Raw genomic sequence first — 20,571 nt, forward strand, 5'->3', positions numbered from 1 at the left:
CAACGTATCAAGTTCCTCTGGGTAATGCATTGGCAGATAGTTGCCTAACATCTCAGGGGAGTCCTGTTTCTCACTGTGAGGCTAGTATTAACCTGCCTTTATGCCTGGTCCATAAAATCCTGAGAAAAATGTCTTTGTTTTATTAGATGTTGACTTTATTTGTCGCTCCTTAGAAACTGGGTGGCATGAGGTTGTGGAGGTGTTCGTGATACAGTGTTCTCCCATTGCGCAAGACTACAGTATAGAAACTAGCAGGACTTCATAGCTTTTCAATGTTTAGTCTGTATACATTTCCTGATTTTGACCGTGTAGTTTTCTTTATCTAGCCATTACCTGTGATTTAAAAGTGTAGAGTTAAAGACATCATGAAAGAGTCACTAGCCACGCTAGCAGCTCTTTGAGGCTGTACGCTTTGAGCTAAATGCTAACATCAGCATGCTAACATTCTCGCAATGACAATCTAAAAGTTAAGTGGGTATATGTATTATATGTTGAATGTTGAATTATCTTAGTTATTGTGGACTTGAGTCAGACTCAAGTCGCAAATTTGATGAATTTAGACTTGACTTGACCAGATCCAAAAAATAATTGCAACTAGATTTGGACTTTAAGGGATAGTGCACCCAAAAATGAAAATTCAGCCATTATCTACTCACCCATATGCCGAGGGAGGCTCAGGTGCAGTTTTAGAGTCCTCACAACACTTCTGGAGATCCCAGGGGAGAGGAGGTAGCAATAAAACTAATGGAGGCTTATGGCACCCCAGATTCAAACGTCCAAAAACACATCATAATTGAAACCACAAAATATTTCCATACTGCTCGCCCGTACTGATCCAAGTGTTCTGAAGCCCTGACATAAAAAGTTGTTTGGAAAAACATCATTTAAACTCTGTTTTTAGCCTCATTGTAGCCTGTAGCTCTGACTGCCTCTCTGTGCACCGCGCTCATGTGTGCGTGCTTGCGTGCAAGACCAGCAAAGCACATGAACACACATGAACACGGTGCCCATGTCTCACGGTCTCGTGCAGGCGCACACACGTGAGCGCGGTGCCCAGAGAAGCAGTCAGAGCTACAGGCTACAATGAGGCTAAAAACAGAGTTCAAATGACGTTTTTCCAAACAGCTTTTTATGTCGGGGCTTCAGGACACTTGGATCACTACGGACGAGCAGTATGGAAATATTTTGTGGTTTCAATTATGTGTTTTTGGACATTTGAATCTGGGGCGCCGTAAGCCTCCATTAGGTGGAGTTTTGTTCCTACCTCCTTTCCCGTGGGATCTCCCCAAGGGATGTGAGGACTCTAAAACTTCACCTGGGCCTCCCTCGGCATATGGGTGAGTAGATAATGACTGAATTTTCATCTTTGGGTGCACTATCCCTTTAACACCAATGACTCCTGACTTCGCTTGGACCTTCTGACTTGAAGATACTTGATACCTTCGCCCACGACCAAAGATTAGAAAGTGTTTTGTTTAAAAAGTGTTTCACAATTCAGTAAATTTCCCCTCATTTCATGGGTCAGCTAACACTGAAACTATTTATTCCCAGCAAATCGACGGTTAATTCCCCAGATCCGCTTTGTTTTTGAACTGATCCAACAGTATCCTGTCAAGATGCAGGAAAGAATCATGAAGAAAATGTTATGTTGCTGAGAGCCAGTTTTTTTTTTTTTTTTTTAAAAATGATACCAAAGATAAAGTCACAAAAACTGCATGGTGGTCAAACAAAGAGAATTGTAGTATCCAAAACTTGTACAATAGATTGACAATTACAGATGGAGACACAACAACTCCAGACAAACTTGTATTAACAAATAAGTACAAAATTTAAAAAGTATTCATGATTTTTGAAAATTTAATACATTACTACCCTGTTGTTAACTTGAGTGCAAAGACTTGAGACTTACTTGTGACTTGCAGAACAATAACTTGGTCCCACCACTGAAAACTAGAGCATCTTTTGTGATCCTAAAAAAGTTTCCGTCGGCCAACAGACTTTTCACTTGGATGGCCAGTGAGGACGTGAAAGGTTAGAGCAGCCGTGGTCTTGGCCGTGTCCACTGTGGTCTCCTCTGTGAGACGCATTTGCCTAATCCCTGCCCTCAGCCAGCTGACCTTTTGATTTCCACCACACAGAGCAGAGAGGGCAGCCAGGGTGTCTTAGTGTGTGTGTGAGAGAGAAAATGTGTGTGTGTGTGTGGGTGAATGCAAGCATCTGAGCGGACTGCATGTAGGGTGTGTGTGAAAGAGCAAGTGTGCGACGGAGATGGAGAGAGCGGTGGAAAAGGCCGCCCTGGGTGTCACAGAGGGCCTGGCAGCTTGGCAACGCTCCACACGCCACAGTGGATGCCCATAGGGGCTGTGAAACGGAGAAATATGGGGGGAAATGAAACAGCCGTGAGAGTTGGTGTATGTGTGCGAATGCATATGTATGTGTGTATCCCTTTTATGCAAGAATTATTCAATAATTCAAAAGAATAACAGTTTTGCTGCCCTAGCTGTTACACAAATTATCTTTATGTGTTTCCAAGGACTAACCAAACAAGTAATGTCGTGAATGTATGAAAAAACCTTTGAAAATCAAAGTCACCTTTTTTCAATTTGGACTTTTCTCAGTCTTATCTTGTATTTTGAACCCACAGTTTTCTGTACGTGTCTTATTCTGATGGGGTCGTACAATAAATAAAAATGGATTGGATCATGATTTGATGCACAGAGGTTTTGTGTCATTGAGATACTAATAACTAGCATGTGTGCACAGTGCACAACTGTTTATTGTTACATATGTCATATTGGTTATCCCCTGGTGGTTTGAGTGCAGTGATACATCTTAAAAAATGGCTTTTGTGTGTGTCTGCATGAGTGTGTGGTCTCTACCATACATCTGTCCTCTTGGCCTCCGCAGCTTGCCTGTCTGACCCTGCAGCTGTCCTGCTGTGCTCATCTTCTGTTGACACACACATGCACACACACACACCCACTCACTTCACAATCCATACATTACGGATGATGTCATGTGCATATTCAATCTCGCTGGTTTTGTTGGTAAAAATCCTTAAAGAAACTCTTGTTTTAGAATTGAATGAGACTCTTGTCCTTGTGAGTCTCTGGAGTTAAAACCACCAGTGAATGTGTTCCCAGTTTCTCTAACTGTTGTGTGTGTCTCTGTGTGTGTGTCTGTGCTTTTTCCTGATCAGGGCAAAGCGGCCTGGGTAAATCCACTCTCATGAACACCCTGTTCAAATCCAAGGTGAGCCGTAAGTCAGTGCAGCCTGACCCGGAGGAGAGGATCCCCAAGACCATCGAGATCAAGTCCATCAGTCATGGTCGGCCAGTGTTCATGTTTCGGAGCCTAAAGCCAACATTTTTGTGATATTATTAACATGTGTTTCCTGCTGCTCCATCAGACTACTGAGTTGTTGCTTTGTGTGTGTGCGTGTGTCCAAATGAAATACTGAATTGTTTGTTTGTGCAGACATTGAGGAGAAAGGAGTGAGGATGAAGCTGACAGTAATTGACACTCCGGGCTTTGGGGATCAGATCAACAATGAAAACTGGTGAGCTCAGGTTACCTTATCTGGAGGCCTCGCTAGCTGTTAGTAAAGTCATTTCTGTCACTGCATCTGTAAGGTTACTTATTCACTCTGACTTAGATAAGATCGTTGTTTTATTTTATATAGCATATTACATAAAAGCAGTATAACTCTGCATGAAATCACATTATTCATTACTATTATTATATAGTTATTCAGATGTCGGCGTAGCTTTAATAACTGTTGGCAAGAGGTTTTGACTGTGGGCTGATTCCTGTTTCCTTTGTCAGCTGGCAGCCCATTATGAAGTTCATCAACGACCAGTATGAAGCCTACCTGCAGGAAGAAATCAACATCAACAGGAAGAAGAGGATCCCCGACTCCAGGGTGCACTGCTGCATATACTTCATACCTCCCACAGGCCACTGGTAAGATCACATATTAAAGCGCTCTCCTCTGACTAAGTGCCCCACTTATTTGCTCCTGATTCCAGCAGTTTCTCCCACAGCTGCAGAGACTAATCAGGCCTTCTGGGAATCTCCCCTGACCCATTGTCTGTCCACAGCTCTTTAACCACATCCTTCTCCAGCTTTTCTTTATCATCTCTCCCTGTAGTGACCACATGTGGAACTCATTCTCTCCTCAGGGACACTGAAAATCACACGAAGAGTCAGATTTCACAATGAAATTGGACTCTTGGGTTCTCATGGTTTACAGAGAATTATCAGAATGTTGTGAGTGCCTTATCTTGAGTAGAGAAAGCATATTAAATACTAAAATATGCCAACCTTTTACCAGAGCGTGTTAATCATAGGCTCACTGATTAATGTACGTACTAATAAAATGCATAAAATTGTGTGACCTTAACATGTCAAAACTATCCTCAATCCGCCAACCTCCTCATCTAATGAATCACTATGCCTGAAAGTGTTTTCCACTGAATTTAATTTGAAAAAAAGGGAGATCTGGATTTGATCATTGATTCTGTGCCTTTATTTTTCATCTGGAACATGTTGTTAAACAGAGAGATGGGACACTGAGTGGTTCACAGATCCATTCCAGGTGGAGCCAGACATGACAGTAGTCAGAGACGAGCATATTTTGGATGAGGCTGCGTGGAGCCGGAGCAGAAAAACTATTGTCCTAAGTGTATTTGATGTGAACAAATTAAAGTTGCAAGGATTTTAACAGTAATGTTGCTGTAATTTGGCACAAGATTTATCCAAGTAAATGAACCGAAGGAAGGTTTCTTGGAAAGACAACCAGTCATGTCCAAAGTGTCCTTACAGCTTCTTGGCAGAACACACGCCTCTCTTCAGACAACCAGGTGGGGGCTGATTGCTTTACTTACACTGCGTCTGTGTCGGCATATTTTACTGCGGCAGAGATAACACAAACCACATTTCTCCTGCTGCTCTCTCAGTGATTAGGGTCTTTTTTTCCCAGGCCCACTCTGTAATTTGTTCGATTTAACAGCGATGATTAGTCCGTCCTTATGTGCACTGAGGGTCAAGGAAGGGCACACAGCAAGCCTCACTGCACACACACAGAATTTATAGTCCATAGGGGAATCTTGAAAAGAGTGCTGTTTTGTACACATGGAGATAAAAGCACACAAAACACCCATGTGCATCAACTGTAAACAGACGCTCATTCACTAACAATCTGAGTCCATATCTCTGTGACGGCTGCCGCTTCATATTTCCGTGCACCACCAACTCAACAGTTGTCCTCTTCAACGCTCTCCGTATGAGTGGGAAATGACATGTGTGTGTCTGTGTGTCCTGCTGTTTGACAGACCCCCTCATCATCTGCTCATGTCGCCACAGCTGCAGCTTCGGAGAATGTGTGCATCCCTGTTCGTGCAAAGCAGCGCGTGCAGTGGACTCAAGTGGGCAGTCGGCATGCTAACACTTGTGTAACTACAGTTGTGTGAATGTCCTGAATGTGTTTGTGTGTCATACACAACTTACAGCTGCTAGGTTTGACAACACACATACTGCTCACCTCTCTGTCCCTGTCCTTTATCCTCAAATGTCTCTAAGCACGCTATATTCAAACTGTCACACAAACATCCCAGACATGCACACTTTCATGAATGCATGAGAATGCACACTCATTTTGAAAACAAAGACGCAAACATCTGTCAGGAAGTGGTGTCTTCCTTACAGCCACCCAGAGGGTATCAGGCAGCAGAACAAAGGAGACATCTGTTAGGGCTACTGTTGTGACCTGGCATAGTGATGAATGTATACTGATCAGCAACAATATTAAAACACTGACAGGTGAAGTGAATACCTTTAATCATCTTGTTGCAGTGCTCTGCTGGGAAGCCTTGGATCCTGGCATTCATGTGGATGCCACTTGACACAAACCACCCACCCAAACACCATTGCAGACCAAGTATGCCCTGTCATGGCAATGGCACTTCCCCGTTGGCAGTGGCCCCCTAGAAAGACAGCGTGCCAAGCCAGACCACGAAAACTGTTCAGCAGTGGCTCGAGGAATGTGGCAAAGAACTTAAGGCATCGACTTTGCCTCCAAATTCCCCAGATCCCAATCCAATCAAGAATCCATTGGGCATGCCGGTACCCCTGAGCCAAGTCTGTTCCACAGTGGGGTCTCCTTGGATCAGACTTGGCTCTGACCTGTCGAGACATGGACACAGGACTTCTGTGGGTGTCTTGTGGTGTCTTGCATCAGGGTGTTGGCGCTGGATTCTTTGAGTCCTGTGGGTTGCGAGGTGGGGTATCAGCACATGCCACAGATGCTCAATTGGATTGGGATCTTGGGAATTTGGAGGCCAGATTGATGCCTTGAGCTCTTTGTCAGGTTCCTCGGGCCATTCCTGAGCAGTATTTGCAGTGTGGCATTGTCCTGCTGGGGGGGGTGGATCCTGCTATCAGGAAGTGCCATAGCCATGAGGGGATGTATGTTTAACAATGTTTAGGTGGGTGGTGCTTGTCAAGTTATCCCCACATGAATGCCAGAACCAAAGGTTTCCCTGCAGATCAGTATTATTCACCTCATCTGTCAGTGATTTTAATATTTTGGCTGATGGGTGTATGTTAAAAGACACATATTTATGTGTGCATATGTTAGGTATGAAGGCTTAGAATAGAGGACACGTAGTACATATTTGCAGTCTAATTTTCTGTGCACCAAAAACAACAAAACACTTTGTCTTGGCACTGATTTGTGCTGGACAAGTTTTGTTGTTCTCCCACAGATTTTAGCTGTTCAAGAGGGGGAAAAAAGTGCTGGAACAAACTCTAAAATCCTTCTCTATTATTCTTTTTTTGCTTATTTTCCCTGGCTTTTCACACAGTTGAAGTTTTTAAATTAGGGCCTGTAACCAATTACACAGACATGGCGCCAAAAGCCTCTGGATGCCTCTGCCATGTGACCACAGTCCAAGAATGACAGGCAGAAAAATGATGACAGAACTTCTCTGGTAGCTCTCACAGGCCTCTATCATTGGAGATATGCTGGTTTTTGTTTGATTGTCTATTTGTCTGAGGTGTTTTAAACAGCAGTTTGTATTTATCAAGGCTCTGATATAATTTGCGTGTCAGCAATTTGCTGTTGAGTTGCTTCTGTGGTTTCAGATAGACGAACGGTGCTCAGTGAGGCAGAACACACTCATGGCATCAGCAGCCATTTCCGATAATGGCTGTTTCCCCTCTGGCCGGTCTTGTTGTTACCTCATTTAACATGTCTTCCTGAAAAGAAGAAGGCTGCACTTTGACTCTCATCAACTCAGAGCTGCTTTCTGATCTGTTATATAAAAGAAGGAAGTAAGAGCCGCAGAGCTTATCGTATTCAAGTCATTAAAACATGACTGCTATTTTTTCTGCCACATAAAAAGGAGAATTTGTGCATGCAAGCAGGCATTTAAGTGGACATCTGTGCATGCATGCATACTTATTTATTGCACATATGTTCATGTGCACAGATACATGTGTACACATGAAAGTGTGCATGTATGTTCAGTCGTGCATATGACGCAGCTCACATGCCAATTTGAACGTTCCTGCATCTGTATGTAGATCATTTACGTATGCACGTTACATAATTTATATTCAATAAACACTGGCACGAAGAGATCATTACCCTCTTTCCCTTTGATTTCTCGCTATCCTACCTCTCTGCATGCACACTGTGACACGTACCAGTTGTCCCCTCACCGTGAAAAATGCATAAAAAACATAGTGATGTCTGGTTGAATGCACTGTGTCATCTTTCTATACCTTTGTGCAGCTCTGTTTCTCCATTCCTCTGTCTCACTCCGTGTAACACATCCTCCCCTGTGTCTCATCCTATGTTCGTGGTGACATGCTTGTCAGTCTGTGTGTGTAAGAGCCAGCCAGGCCTCTCCTCCAGCTGCCCCTGGGTCTTTGAACCAGGCTGGCCTGGCTTGGCTGGGGCTAATTGGAGGGCAGAACAGACAGCATGAGGGGAGTCTGTCTGGAGGAGCAACTGGAGGCAACGTTGAGACAGAAAAAAATAGGAAACATACGGGAACAGGGCAGCAGTGTAGAAGTGTGTGGAGTGATTTAAGGACAGCGCTAATCAGTGCTTCACGCAGGCACAACCATACAGAAGGAAAGTGAAAGCCTTACTTAACATGTGGAGAATATACTATATCCCAATTTGCTTTGTGTGAAGTGAAAGCAGAATATTTGAGACAAATGGGAGACGGCAAACAATGAGCTGCATTAGACTGACTGTTTTATGCATTAACTCTTAAAATGAATGAGCACGCACTTCTATATTTTCCTGAAATCACACCTAGGAGAGCCTAACAGGAAAATGGTTTGAATGAGCACAGGAAAGACATGGCAGCATATGATAGTGTGGCATGATTAGCGTCATCATGAGAGACCAGGGTGGACTGCATGGAATGGAATAGACCATGATTGCCCTCTAGTGGTTTTTCTGTTTCATTACATTCATTTTGAGGACTTCGTGTAGCAGAATATGTTTGCTTTGTGCCACATAAAGTTTAAAGATGTACAAATCTGCAGTGTTGTGAATTGTCTCCCCCTTTTTTGTTTCAGTCCAGGACACTTTGGAGCATCCAAATAACAAACATATAAAGCTTCAGACATTTAGGCATGAAAATAAGTTGTTATCTCTCTCGTCCTCCAGCCTGAGGCCTCTGGATGTGGAGTTCATGAGGCGTCTCAGTAAGGTGGTCAACATCGTTCCCGTCATCGCCAAGGCCGACACACTCACCCTGGAGGAGAGGGACTTCTTTAAACAGACGGTGAGAGGAGTGTGTGTGTGTGTGTGTGTGTGTGTGTGTGTGTTTGGTTGAGAGAGGTGCTTTTACAAGTGTCTGAAAATATTTTGTTAGTGTGAGGCTGGTTTTTACATGTGACTTTGGTCAATCTCATCCTCCCCATCACACCTGCAATAACCTGCAGCAGGTATTTAACGTGAGTTTAAAATAAAGGGATCAGTAGGTTAAACAGTCAGCGGGTTCCCCGCGCTAACACACGTGTATGCATACCCACAACCACAGCCTGGTAACATATGAAGACCTGCCAGGCACCACAAACAAAAGCCATCTGGGCAAACCCACATTGTACCCATCCCGGGGAATACTGTACCATCTCTATAACTGCAACATTTCGAAACTCATGCTCAGCCCAGACGGAAACATTTAAGAACTCTTTATTTGAAGCATTTATTTACTGAGCGGCGTTCCACAACTCTTAAGTCTGGCTCTTTTTTTAGATGGGGAACCTCTGCCCAGTTGCCAACCGAGCAGGCAGGCCCGTCATTACCAGTGAATTACTGGGTGATCGTACAAGTCAGCAAGAAAGGTCGCCACTGTGTGGTGCGTGGAAAAAACATGACCCCTCTGAAGGAGCTAGAAAGTTGACCAAGTTTATTTATTCTGTTTTTGATTCTTCAACGACTGACAAAGCTCTTTACAGGTTGCACATCTGTAAGTGCTGACAGTCAGCTCACCACTTTGATCCACATTAGAATATCTCAACAACTATTGCATGGATAAGCACATGCAATACCCCCTAATGAGTTTTGTGATCCCCTGTTTTTTCTGCTACTGTAGCACCACCCTGAGGTTCACATTTGTGGTTTTGAGAAACAACTATTAGATGGAGTGTCATTAAATGTGGTATAGATAATGACTTTGATGATCCCTTGACTTTAACACTTGAAAAGCTAATAACATCCCCATCAGCTTCAGCTGTATTTTGTGATTAAGTGCTAATTGGCAAATGTTAGTGACACACTAAACTAAGATGGTGAACATGAATGAGGATTAAAATTAAACCTGCTTAACTCTGTACTGTCATTGTGAATACATTAGCATGTAGGTCAAAGCAAGGCTGTAGCTAAGTAGAACCTTTACAGAGGTGTTAACATGACTATAGACACCTGAGGTGTGAGTGCAGGAGTCAAGGAAGAGACACGAGGAAAGACGAAGTTGAAATGACTTCCATAAAGGATACACCTGTGCATTCTTGCTCATAGCTCCTCTGGCAAGCCTCCTCTTTCCTCAAAACGCATTTTAAGAATTGAGACATCCTTTCAACCTTGTCACAGGCAGGAGGACAGAGGAGAGGCAAGACGAGGAGGCACAAAATAGACATATGTGGAAAAACCCTTAGTGCGTTCAGTATGACCTTAACTGTATGATGTTAAATGACAAGATTAGAAAAAAAACACCTAGCCAAAGTCAGCAAATGCATTTAGACTAAACTCTGGAAGCTATGAAGGTTTTTTTATCTAGAAGGCACATTTCAAGTCACTCTCAGGGTCATTTGCTCTCACTTGGTATGTTACAGAGGCTTCGTTCATAGCAAACACACATGACACTCCCCGGTCTGATAATCCTCCACTGTAACATCACCTTCTTATCGTGGCTTTCCCTGCTACAACAGATACCTGCTCCACCTGGCTTGAGTCTTAAACGGTCCCCGCCGCATCCCTTCCTCAGTGTGTTTCTGTTGGATAATTCTCAATCCACAGGAGACAGACAGTCACCTGCCTTCCTCCATCATTTCCTTTATCTCTCCATCCCTCCCTCCAAGACTCTGGACTTCCCTAAAAGCTTTACTCGTTTTAGAGACGCGCGATGGGTGTCTTGGCCACCGTTTTCCCCCTGATGCCTATAACACCGTCCAATAAGAACAAAGCGGGGATTGGACCAGGCCCTGGCAGAGAATGGAAGCCGCAGGGCTTGTAGCTGGATTGTTTTGGTTGGCCGCACATGCTCTGTATGACCCTGAAGATTATTGACTAAAAGCCTCTCGTGCCAAATGTTTTTTTTTTCTTTTTCGTTTTCCCTGCAGCAACTTGCAAACAGAATAAGAGGGGGTTTTCTATTAAATGTTCAGCCTCAGTGTGTCCAGCTGTGAGTGTCTGTTCGCATTCCTCTAACCGACAGTTGATGTGGCTTTTTTTTCGCAGAATTTCACTCAGTTTGCATCTTATAATGTAAGCCTGAGAAAGCTCTCAAGGATAAACAATAAAATGTTTGATCAAGGACCAAGTGGAAATTGCCAGAGTAGTAATTGTGGGAGTGAACAGTCATTCATTAAAAGGTCATTTCTTCCAGAAGCTTGTCTGTCTATTTTTCTGCATTCTTCCCTGAGTTTCAGTCATTATATCGACATACAGAGAATACGGGAGGCCATTTTATAAGCCATGTCTCTGTCTGGATGTATTTTTTTTCCTAAGAGCGGTTAACCTCCGTGTTAACTCCTCCGTGTCAAGGATATTAGGAAGCATTTAATGTCAACACCAGCCTGTATAACATAACAAAGTGTTTATTTAAGTCCTCGAGTGGGTCAGAGCAGCTTCTATTCAAGTCTCCAGCCCAGACTTAAATACCTGTATGTAAACAGGATTCAGTTCAAGCATCAAGTGGTGTTTATGGTTGACTGACTTCTATGTTAGCCGGGATGGTGAGATGATGGATGAAGGGTTTGACTGATTGTTTTTGTTTGACAAGAGGGCTTCCTTTTCTTCAGTGCCTGTTTCAGTTCTACGGAAACTTTGGTATAATGGTTCAACAACAGTGGAAAAATCTCTTTGAAATTGATCACTGAGACTTTCAAGGCTGTTTTAGAGTGGTAAAATATCGATTATTAAAAGATTTAGGTGGTCAGTAATATCCAGTGCCAAAGTGCCAATCCAATTGTCAGATAAAATTTGGTTTTGTTCATTTCTGCAAACCACAGCGGATATGTTGAAACTTAACATTACAACAATGCTGTGGTTTAGGTGTGGTTAGGTTTAGGGACAAACATCACTTGGTTATGGTTAGGAAAAGATCATTTTTGGGCCTAAAATTCCTGGTTTTGTGGGCAGAGTGCTTGCTGGAAAAGTAGCGATGTCTCAATAAAAAGTAACTTCTTCTCATACATTATCCCAGCAGGGAAAGCAGCGATATCTTGGTAAAAAACGACCCATTTATGTACCTAAAAAGCTGCAGGAATGATTTGCTAAATCACAACCAGTTTTGTTATTTGTTGGTCTCAAACAGTGTTCTGCAGCTGGGCAGACATCACGCCTGGGTGACATGCCATCCACCTTCCCCTTCAATAACAAATTCAGCCTAAACATAATGTCACTTTAGAAATGTTGATATGATATGTAGTATGACATGTGCAAATGTAACGTATTTGTGATTTGCAGAAACATACAATGCCAACATGTTCTTCTGGAGATTCGACTGTGAGTGCTGTTGCTGTGTACACTTAGCCACTTTGATTGAATGTTGTCTGTGTGTCATTGTGCTCGGCTTTGTGCAGATTAGGGAAGAGCTGCGAGCCAACGGAATCGATGTTTACCCTCAGAAAGAGTTTGATGAGGATGCAGACGACAGGATGATCAATGATAAAATCAGGGTAAGTTCACACAGGTTCTGACAGCTGTGCAGTGACGCTCCTCCCGTGGCTCCAGTACTTGACATAGCAATCACAAATGTGTGTTTTGCAGATTTAAAATGAAGCCTTTGTCAGTTGTAATTTCTTCTTTTTGTCTCCTGTTCTTTTCTGTTTTTCTTCGGGGAACCGTAACAGTCATGATTGTCACACACACACACACACACACACACACACACACACACAAACAAGTCAATTTCATCATCTTGTTCTAGCAAAGGTTTAACAACCAAAAGCATGACCTGAAAACAAATCAGCCGTAGCGCTTCAGTGACCGTGTGCATTTGTGCGTGTGTGTGTTTGCATGTGTGCACTCAACAGGAGATGATCCCTTTTGCTGTTGTGGGCAGTGACCAGGAGTACCAGGTGAATGGAAAGAGGATTCTGGGAAGGAAAACAAAATGGGGCACCATAGAGGGTAATACACACAAATCCTAAGACATACACACACACACACACACACACACACACACACACACACACACACATACACATAAAATGGCACAGTTGTTTTACTTGACCTGTCAAACAGACAATAGAAAATGACAAAATAATGCATGTGTCCTGACAGTCAACCATGTTCACTTATAGCTTCACTGCCAGCATCAGTTAAAACTGCAATTCAATGAGTTTTGTGAGTGACATTAATTTATTACAGATTTATCTAATAATATATTATAATGTCCATCTGCACGGTGGAGTTCATTCAAACACTAAAACGTCTCATTTACTGCACTCGCACCTGTTCAGCTGACAGTGCCAGGCCATGTACTGTAATCACTCTGATAGATGATATTATCACAAGCACGTTACTAGATCAGTTGATAGCATTCACACAACGTCCCAGCAACAGCGCTGTGAAACAGCTTCGCAAAGAAGACGACAGATAATCATTTTTCGTGTATTTTCAACATGTGGAAATTTACGAACTGCAGCTTTAAAATCTGGCCAGCTGGTTTAAACATCTGTTGTTTGACTACCAGGCATTTGTTTACATACGTCTCTCTGAGTCTGTAACTAGGGACACGTATGAGACAGGAGGAAGAGATTTACAAGGACTTTGTGTGTCCTTTGGGATAACAAAGACATGCTGCCTCACACACACTCGCACGCAGCAACTGTGATACAGTTTACATTTGTTGGCCTGCGCTTCATGCTCACACTGCCAAGGAGGTTCTTAGTAAGTGAATGTCCTCACATCACCCATGAGTGGGTGTATATATGTATGTGTACACTTGCATGAGAGACAGGGAGAGAGAGAGACAGAGAAGACATCTGTCTGGACGGGGAGTGAAAGTATGATTGGAGGACAATAAGACAGCTGAAGGTTCTCCTTCCCAGGATGCACCTCAGCGCCTTCCTCTGCAGTGCACACTGAGTCTAGTTTATTGGCTGAGCTATAAATGCATTGTAAAATATAAATCTGTCGCTAAAAATAAACCATTTTTATATCTTGTAAATTATTCAGACTGTAGAATGTAGAAAGCTGCTTGTCTGTTTCATCTGTGATTCAGTGTGGTTGGGAACCACCTACTGCTTCACTGGGAATATGACCTTCGAAGACATTGTGAGAAACAACATACTGCACAAATATGTAAAGTTAGCTCAAGGACAAATCAACTATTTAAGTGTGGTGTAGGTGAAATTACTCCAGTTCTGTACTTGCAGGAAGTAAAAGTTATTTTCTGCTACTTTATAGTTCTGCTTTACTAAATCCTAGAGGTAAATGATCAGAGATTTTGGTTAGAAGTTTTTGGTTTTTAAGTTACTAGAGCCCCTTACCCTGAGATTGGGAACCACTGTACCACACTACCCAGCTGAAGTTAAAACTAGGTGCACTTCAACGAGCTACAACAGTTGAATGATGCCTATGCATGAATGCATTTATATTACCAATCTAATAACTAATTAATAATTTATCAGTCAAAAGGCCCAGCACTTTTATTTTAAATATATAATGCTGATAATACTTAAATGTACTTTTACTTGTAATGGAGTATTTTTACATCGTTGTATTGGTACTTTTACTTAAGTAAAGTTTTTGAGTACTTCTATCACCACTGCCTGAAGGGACAGTTCACTTCCAAATCAAAAACACACATATTTCCTCTTACTTGTTAGTGCTGTTTATCGACCTAGATTGTTTTTGTGTGAGTTGCCAAGTGTTGGAGATATCGTAGAGATGTTTTCTTTCTTTTGAATATAATGGAACTAGATGGCACTTGGCTTGTGGTGCTCAAAGCACCAAAAAAATACATTTGAAAAACTCAACAGCAATGTCTCTTTCCAGAAATCACGACCTGGTTACTCAAGATAATCCACAGACCTTGTTGTGAGCAGTTTCACGTAGGAAGTATTTTCTTTCTACCAAACTATACCCGCCAACCATATTACTGCACAGAGGGATGCATGCATCCACTACTAGCTCACCTAGCACCACTGAGCTAGCTACAATTACAGCCAAGATGGGGTAGATGCCATTAATGTTTACATCTCATGCTGTCAGGAGGACAGGCCTCTCTTAGATGAGTAGATGTACACTTCCTTCTGCACAGTGATACAGTTGGTGGGTGCAGTTTGGTAGAAAGAAATTAGTTCCTACATGAAACCGCTCACAACACAGTCTGTGGATTATCTTGAGTAACCGGGTCATGATTTCTGGAAAGAGACATTGCTGTTGAGTTTATCAAATGTATTTTTGGCACTTTGAGCACCACAAGCTGAGTGCCATCTAGTTACACTATACTGGAGAGAGGTAGACATCTTTACGGCCGACAACTTCAGCACTCTGCAACTCACACCAGAACAGTCTAGATTAATAATTAGGGCTACAGGTAAGAGGAAAAATATGTATTTTTGATTTTGGGTTGAACTGTCCCTTTAAAAATCATTAAAACAACAGCTGATCAGAAGAATCCAGTGTGGGCAAGTGATCAGGAAGTAGTCTGTTCAAGACTTATAAGTTTGTAAACATGTTGCTGTTGCAACTATAGTTATTTGTAATATTTTACTTCTAATAAATGATTACTTTGAGTCTACGTGAAGCTCAGATGTGCAATTAATTCAAACTAAACCAAGGCAGCTGTACTTGCTGAGAAGATCACATTTTTGGAGGTATTACCATGAACCCCTTTAGTGTTAGGAACTTGAAGGTGACTACTGCTCTCTCAGCAGGCATTATGAAATTAACTCCACAGAACGGCAGGGGCAGGAGAGGTGAAGTACACGGACTATGGGACAAATGCCGTCTTGTCCGGCTGAAAGAACAATGGCTCCATTGTAGTAAAGCCAGGCGGTGGGAGAGAGGGAACAAGGAAAAGGAGGAGAGAGGAAGCTGCTGCGCCACTGGACTTGTCGGCACCGACATAATTTAGGCCCCAGAGGAAAAGTCTCGGTATATCATGAGTCGAGAAGAAACTATTTATTTTCAGAGGCTAGGGGGACATTTAGAGATGGACAGAGGAAAAGGAGTGGAGCACATATGCATTTAAATGTATATATCTTACTGTATATAGGGACTTATAGAGACGAGTTTACTAGAGATACCAGCAGTGCAGCTCGTTACAAGTTAGTGGCGTCTTGCCTCGATGCCACTAATCAGCGCTCACAGACCCAGCAGTTATTCCACTCTCCTCCTTTCAAAGAGAATTTAATTTCCTGCCCATGGATTTCAAAGCTTTACATAAATAGCACCCTCCTTTTTTCATTTACACTCTTGACATAATCTATAATTCAAACATGTGTTAGCCCTACTGGAGGCACCAGCAGCTTGTCATGGGGAGTTTGTTAAAACGTCTCACTTAAAGTTCTCCAATATAGAGGAGAGCCAAGATGTATTAAATTACTCCAAAGTGGAGGAGTGTGTTATCTTGGCTTTAGAAAATTGCAGGAGATGTCATGTTAGAGGATGCCCTTCAGTTGACTCCAGAGCAACACTGCCACTTGGTGGTACTTTGAGGAATGGCAAGCGAGCCGGAATAAAGGGGATCATATTTAGTTACCTCATTTCAGGGGTTCAGCATCTTTCCTTGTGTGTGTAAATCCCTAATTTATCTTCACTGCGGCATAAAAACTGAAGATTAGTTATGTAATTCAACTAATGTTTCCTCTTTTCTCTTTGCAGTTGAGAATATTGCACACTGTGAGTTTGCGTATCTGCGAGACCTCCTCATCAGGTGAGCTTCCACCATCACTCCAGTGTTTATTAAACTAATTTTGTGATATACAGGAACTGATATAAAAGACCTGTTATGGGCCGAGCCCCTGCTAGATTGGAAGCATCTCACTTTATTTGCTGAAATGAATTGGAAACAGCACTGAGACTCTATGAAGCTTCACTTCCCCACTGAAATCAATACTAATAAAATTCTTTTAGATGGGTTGAGTGCTTCCCCAGACAATGTTACAACAGACATTTCTACTAAGGTACTCCAGTAAATGTTGGCATTTGAGTTGCTTGTTAGTACAGGAGTCTTATAAAACAATGGTTGCCATACCCTTTTTTTTTTTTTTTTTTTTTACATATTCAACCTTCTCAGTTAAAAATGACCATGAATATTTATTGTTAATAAACTGTCAAAACAAATAACAGTGATGTTATCTGGATATGCTTGATTTTATATCCTTTTGTTGAAAGGTAGTTTGGGTTTTTTTGTTTGTTTGTTTGTTTGTTTTAACATAGATCTCAATTCAGGCTAAAACATACACACAAAGGGACAATTCAACCCCAAATCAAAAAATACACATTTTTCCCTTACCTTTAGTGCTGTTTATTAATCTAGGTAGTTTTGGTGTGAGTTGCAGAGTGCTGGAGATATCAGCTATCGATATGTTTTCCTGCACTTAAATTTAATGGAACTAGATGGCACTCCACTTGCGGTGCCCGGGATGCCAAAAATACATTTGAAAAACTCAACTCAACTACTCACGCCAACTGCATCACTGTGCAGAAGGAAGCGTGCATCTACTGCTAGCTCACCTAGCATCACTGAGCTAGCTAAGGTTCGAGCTCAGGCAAGGAGAACACCTTTATAGTTTACATCATAAGCTCTCCTGAGCATAAAGGCACTTGCACATGACCAGCGTTAAAACTCTCTTGATGCCTGCTGTGGCATTGTTTTCCTATGGAAGCTAGTGTTAACACTGACGTCGGGGTACTATTTGACTTTGGCTTCACCAGCGTTTTGACGCGACGCCGAAAGTTCAGTTTTGTTGAACTTCGGCCCTGGTTGATGCTGACCTTTCCGTTTAGAATTTAGCAATCTTGTGAAAGCGCGCAGTGATACAGTTGGTGGGTGCAGTTTGGTAGAAAGAAAATAGTTCTGACATGAAACCGCTCACAACAAGGTCTGTGGATTATCTTGAGTAACCGGGTCATGTTTTCTGGAAAGAGACATTGCTGTTGAGTTTTTCAAATGTATTTTTGGCACTTTGAGCACCACAAGCTGAGTGCCATCTAGTTACACTATACTGGAGAGAGGTAGACATCTTTACGGCCGACAACTTCAGCACTCTGCAACTCACACCAGAACAGTCTAGATTAATAATTAGGGCTACAGGTAAGAGGAAAAATATGTATTTTTGATTTTGGGTTGAATTGTCCCTTTAAAAATCATTAAAACAACAGCTGATCAGAAGAATCCAGTGTGGGCAAGTGTTTTAGTGCTTCGAGCACCACAAGCCGAATGCCATCTAGCTCCATTATATTAGAGTGAAGGCAGACATCTCTGCGCCCGATATCTCCAACACTCTGCAACTCTCACCAGAACTATCTAGATTAATAAATAGCCCCACACGTAAGAGGAAAAATATGTATTTGTTGGTGTTGTAATACTGTCTTCTGTCTTTCAGGACACATATGCAGAACATCAAGGACATCACAGGCAGCATCCACTATGAGTCATATCGTGTCCGCCGGTTAAATGAATCCAACGCCCATTTCAGCTCACAACCACCTGACCATCCTGCGGCTCAGCCGAAGGCCAATGGTCAGCCTGAGGAGCAGCCCAGCATTGTGCAGGCCAACGGAGTGGCTGCTCAGCATGAAGCCCTATCCCACGAGATGTAGAGTCAATATATGATATCAGGACATAGCCAGGCATAAAACATACACTCACACATGTACTCTGTTTACATGAACATGAACAAGCCCACATGCACACAAACACACACACCCATGCTGTGAAGCCTATTTTTGTTTCCTTAGAAGGACTTTTTTTTTTGCCAAAAAACTACCTAACCACAACTGCTAATTTATCAGGAATTTACAGGACACATGATTCACAGTAAATCCAAACATTTTCCTTCCGTGGGCTGTTTTTTTTTTTTTTTCCAATCATTACAACTCTGAGAAAAATCATGTATTTCTTTGCAGATCCACATACTGTACAGAGCTCCTCTTTTTTCCCATCTGCCTGACTGCACAATGCAGTCTACATTCAGGATTGTTTGCAATAAACCAAGTTGTCAGGTTATGGATAAACAAATGTAAAGCTATATGCCTCATTACTGCTGGGTTTATTTTTAGAGCACTCGCTGACTGTCAGGGCTGCAGTGGAGTGCAGTAGCTATGCAGGTAAGATGTGAGTAGATCAGTGGAAACAATGTACAGGATTTTGATCAGAATCAATGAGTATGATGGAAAAAGAGTGCCCATTAGGGAAAACAGTTGTATACAGAATACCTTTGCAGGATCTTGGGTTGACAGACGGGAGGTTTAGCCATGCAGGGCTGAGGAGAAATGACATAATTCACAATGAAGTACAGCACGTCAGATGATACTACATTAGTTTAGCAGTAGCAATATCTGTTAGTGCCACTGGCCTGGTCTGCTTTGTGTTGTGGTGTATAGTTTTGTATAGAAACTAGGGATTAAGTAGGGATAGTTAGATTAGGTTATAGTATCATGGAGAAAGTAAAGATATTGTTGACACCTCCACGCTGCAAAATAATAATACAAATTAAAAAAGAAAAAAAAAACGTGAGCAGTGTCAGTGTGGAGCAGCATTCGGAAAAATTTGTCCCTTGTCATTTTTCCGTTGTGTTATGATGTTTTTAAAAACCCCTTTTTGCCAAGCCATCCTGTCTCTTTCTATATAATGCCGATGTCGTGTAATACAGTCATACCTTGCATTTTACATTGCTTATTTACTATTGTATTTTTATTGCTGTTGTTCATGTTCTAATATTATTGTATACGATGGGAGTTGTGGAGGAATCTGTGCAACTGTTGTCCCATGCAGCCGTTTTCTTCTGACTGTAAACCAAATAAAAGTCATTTTTTTCTGTTCTAAAGAGAAGCACATACAGTATATAGAGTTGATTTATGAATAGGTATTTATGTGTATGTCAAGTGTAATCAGTTTTAATTCAGCTTTCATTCCAGCTGTTGGCTTCCAGAGGTCTGTTGCAGGTCTCTAGCAGTGATGATCTTTTAGCTTTAGACAGCGTTTGAGTTTTCATGGCCTGCATTCACACAGCATGTTATACCCTGTTGGCCAGGCTGCACTATAACGAGCACCAAAGTGCAAAAGTTGTTTATATTTGTACATTGATCATTAATAACTACAACTGAACCTGCCAATAGTTAATGGTTAGAGCAGTGACATTAAAACATTTTGTCAGAATTTGTGCCAAAAAACATAAACAGCACAGTTTATGTTAATATTTGTGTGCATTGATACAAACTCAAGGGATATTTTACAGAGGCTACATCTAAATTAAAAACAAACTTATTTTCCTAACAAAAATAGAGTATACTTTCTGCCTCTTTAAGTCACAACAAAAATCCATACATACAGAAGAGATAATGCATTCAGAAACCAAGAGAACTGTTGTCTTCTATCCAGAGAAAGTTATTGGGTTACACTTTGTTTACTGTTGTATAGTTCTTGTGTAATTTGTTATGGTATCATAGATTAAGGTTTTATCTTTGGTATGCTATCTCAAAGAATAAAGATTGATATTTTTATTGTTTAAAGTTGATTGTCTTGATTGTCAACACTTAACTCAGTAAAGTGGTGCAAATTAGCGCTGATGCTTCTCTATGCTGATGATTCCCAAAGGTTTAATTAATTTGAATTCTCACAGTGTCAAACCCATGACAACATGTCA

General features: G+C 41.8%; 1 protein-coding gene across 6 annotated transcripts in view; it reads left to right on the forward strand.

The window, feature by feature from the left end:
- septin9b (septin 9b) overlaps positions 1-19,757 on the forward strand; it is a 99,221-nt gene extending 79,464 nt beyond the window's left edge. For all 6 annotated transcript variants that reach the window (XM_049570364.1, XM_049570355.1, XM_049570347.1 and 3 more), the window contains 8 exons: positions 3,200-3,328; positions 3,478-3,559; positions 3,826-3,963; positions 8,687-8,804; positions 12,328-12,423; positions 12,781-12,877; positions 16,583-16,634; positions 18,310-19,757. In XM_049570364.1, coding sequence (XP_049426321.1) covers positions 3,200-3,328; positions 3,478-3,559; positions 3,826-3,963; positions 8,687-8,804; positions 12,328-12,423; positions 12,781-12,877; positions 16,583-16,634; positions 18,310-18,526 — 929 coding nt within the window. In that variant the 3' untranslated portion in view covers positions 18,527-19,757. The remainder of the gene's footprint in view (positions 1-3,199; positions 3,329-3,477; positions 3,560-3,825; positions 3,964-8,686; positions 8,805-12,327; positions 12,424-12,780; positions 12,878-16,582; positions 16,635-18,309) is intronic.
- The last annotated feature ends 814 nt before the right edge of the window (positions 19,758-20,571 follow it).

Source organism: Epinephelus fuscoguttatus, linkage group LG3 (assembly GCF_011397635.1).
Source record: "Epinephelus fuscoguttatus linkage group LG3, E.fuscoguttatus.final_Chr_v1".
In the NCBI taxonomy this organism is placed as follows: Eukaryota; Metazoa; Chordata; class Actinopteri; order Perciformes; family Serranidae; genus Epinephelus; species Epinephelus fuscoguttatus.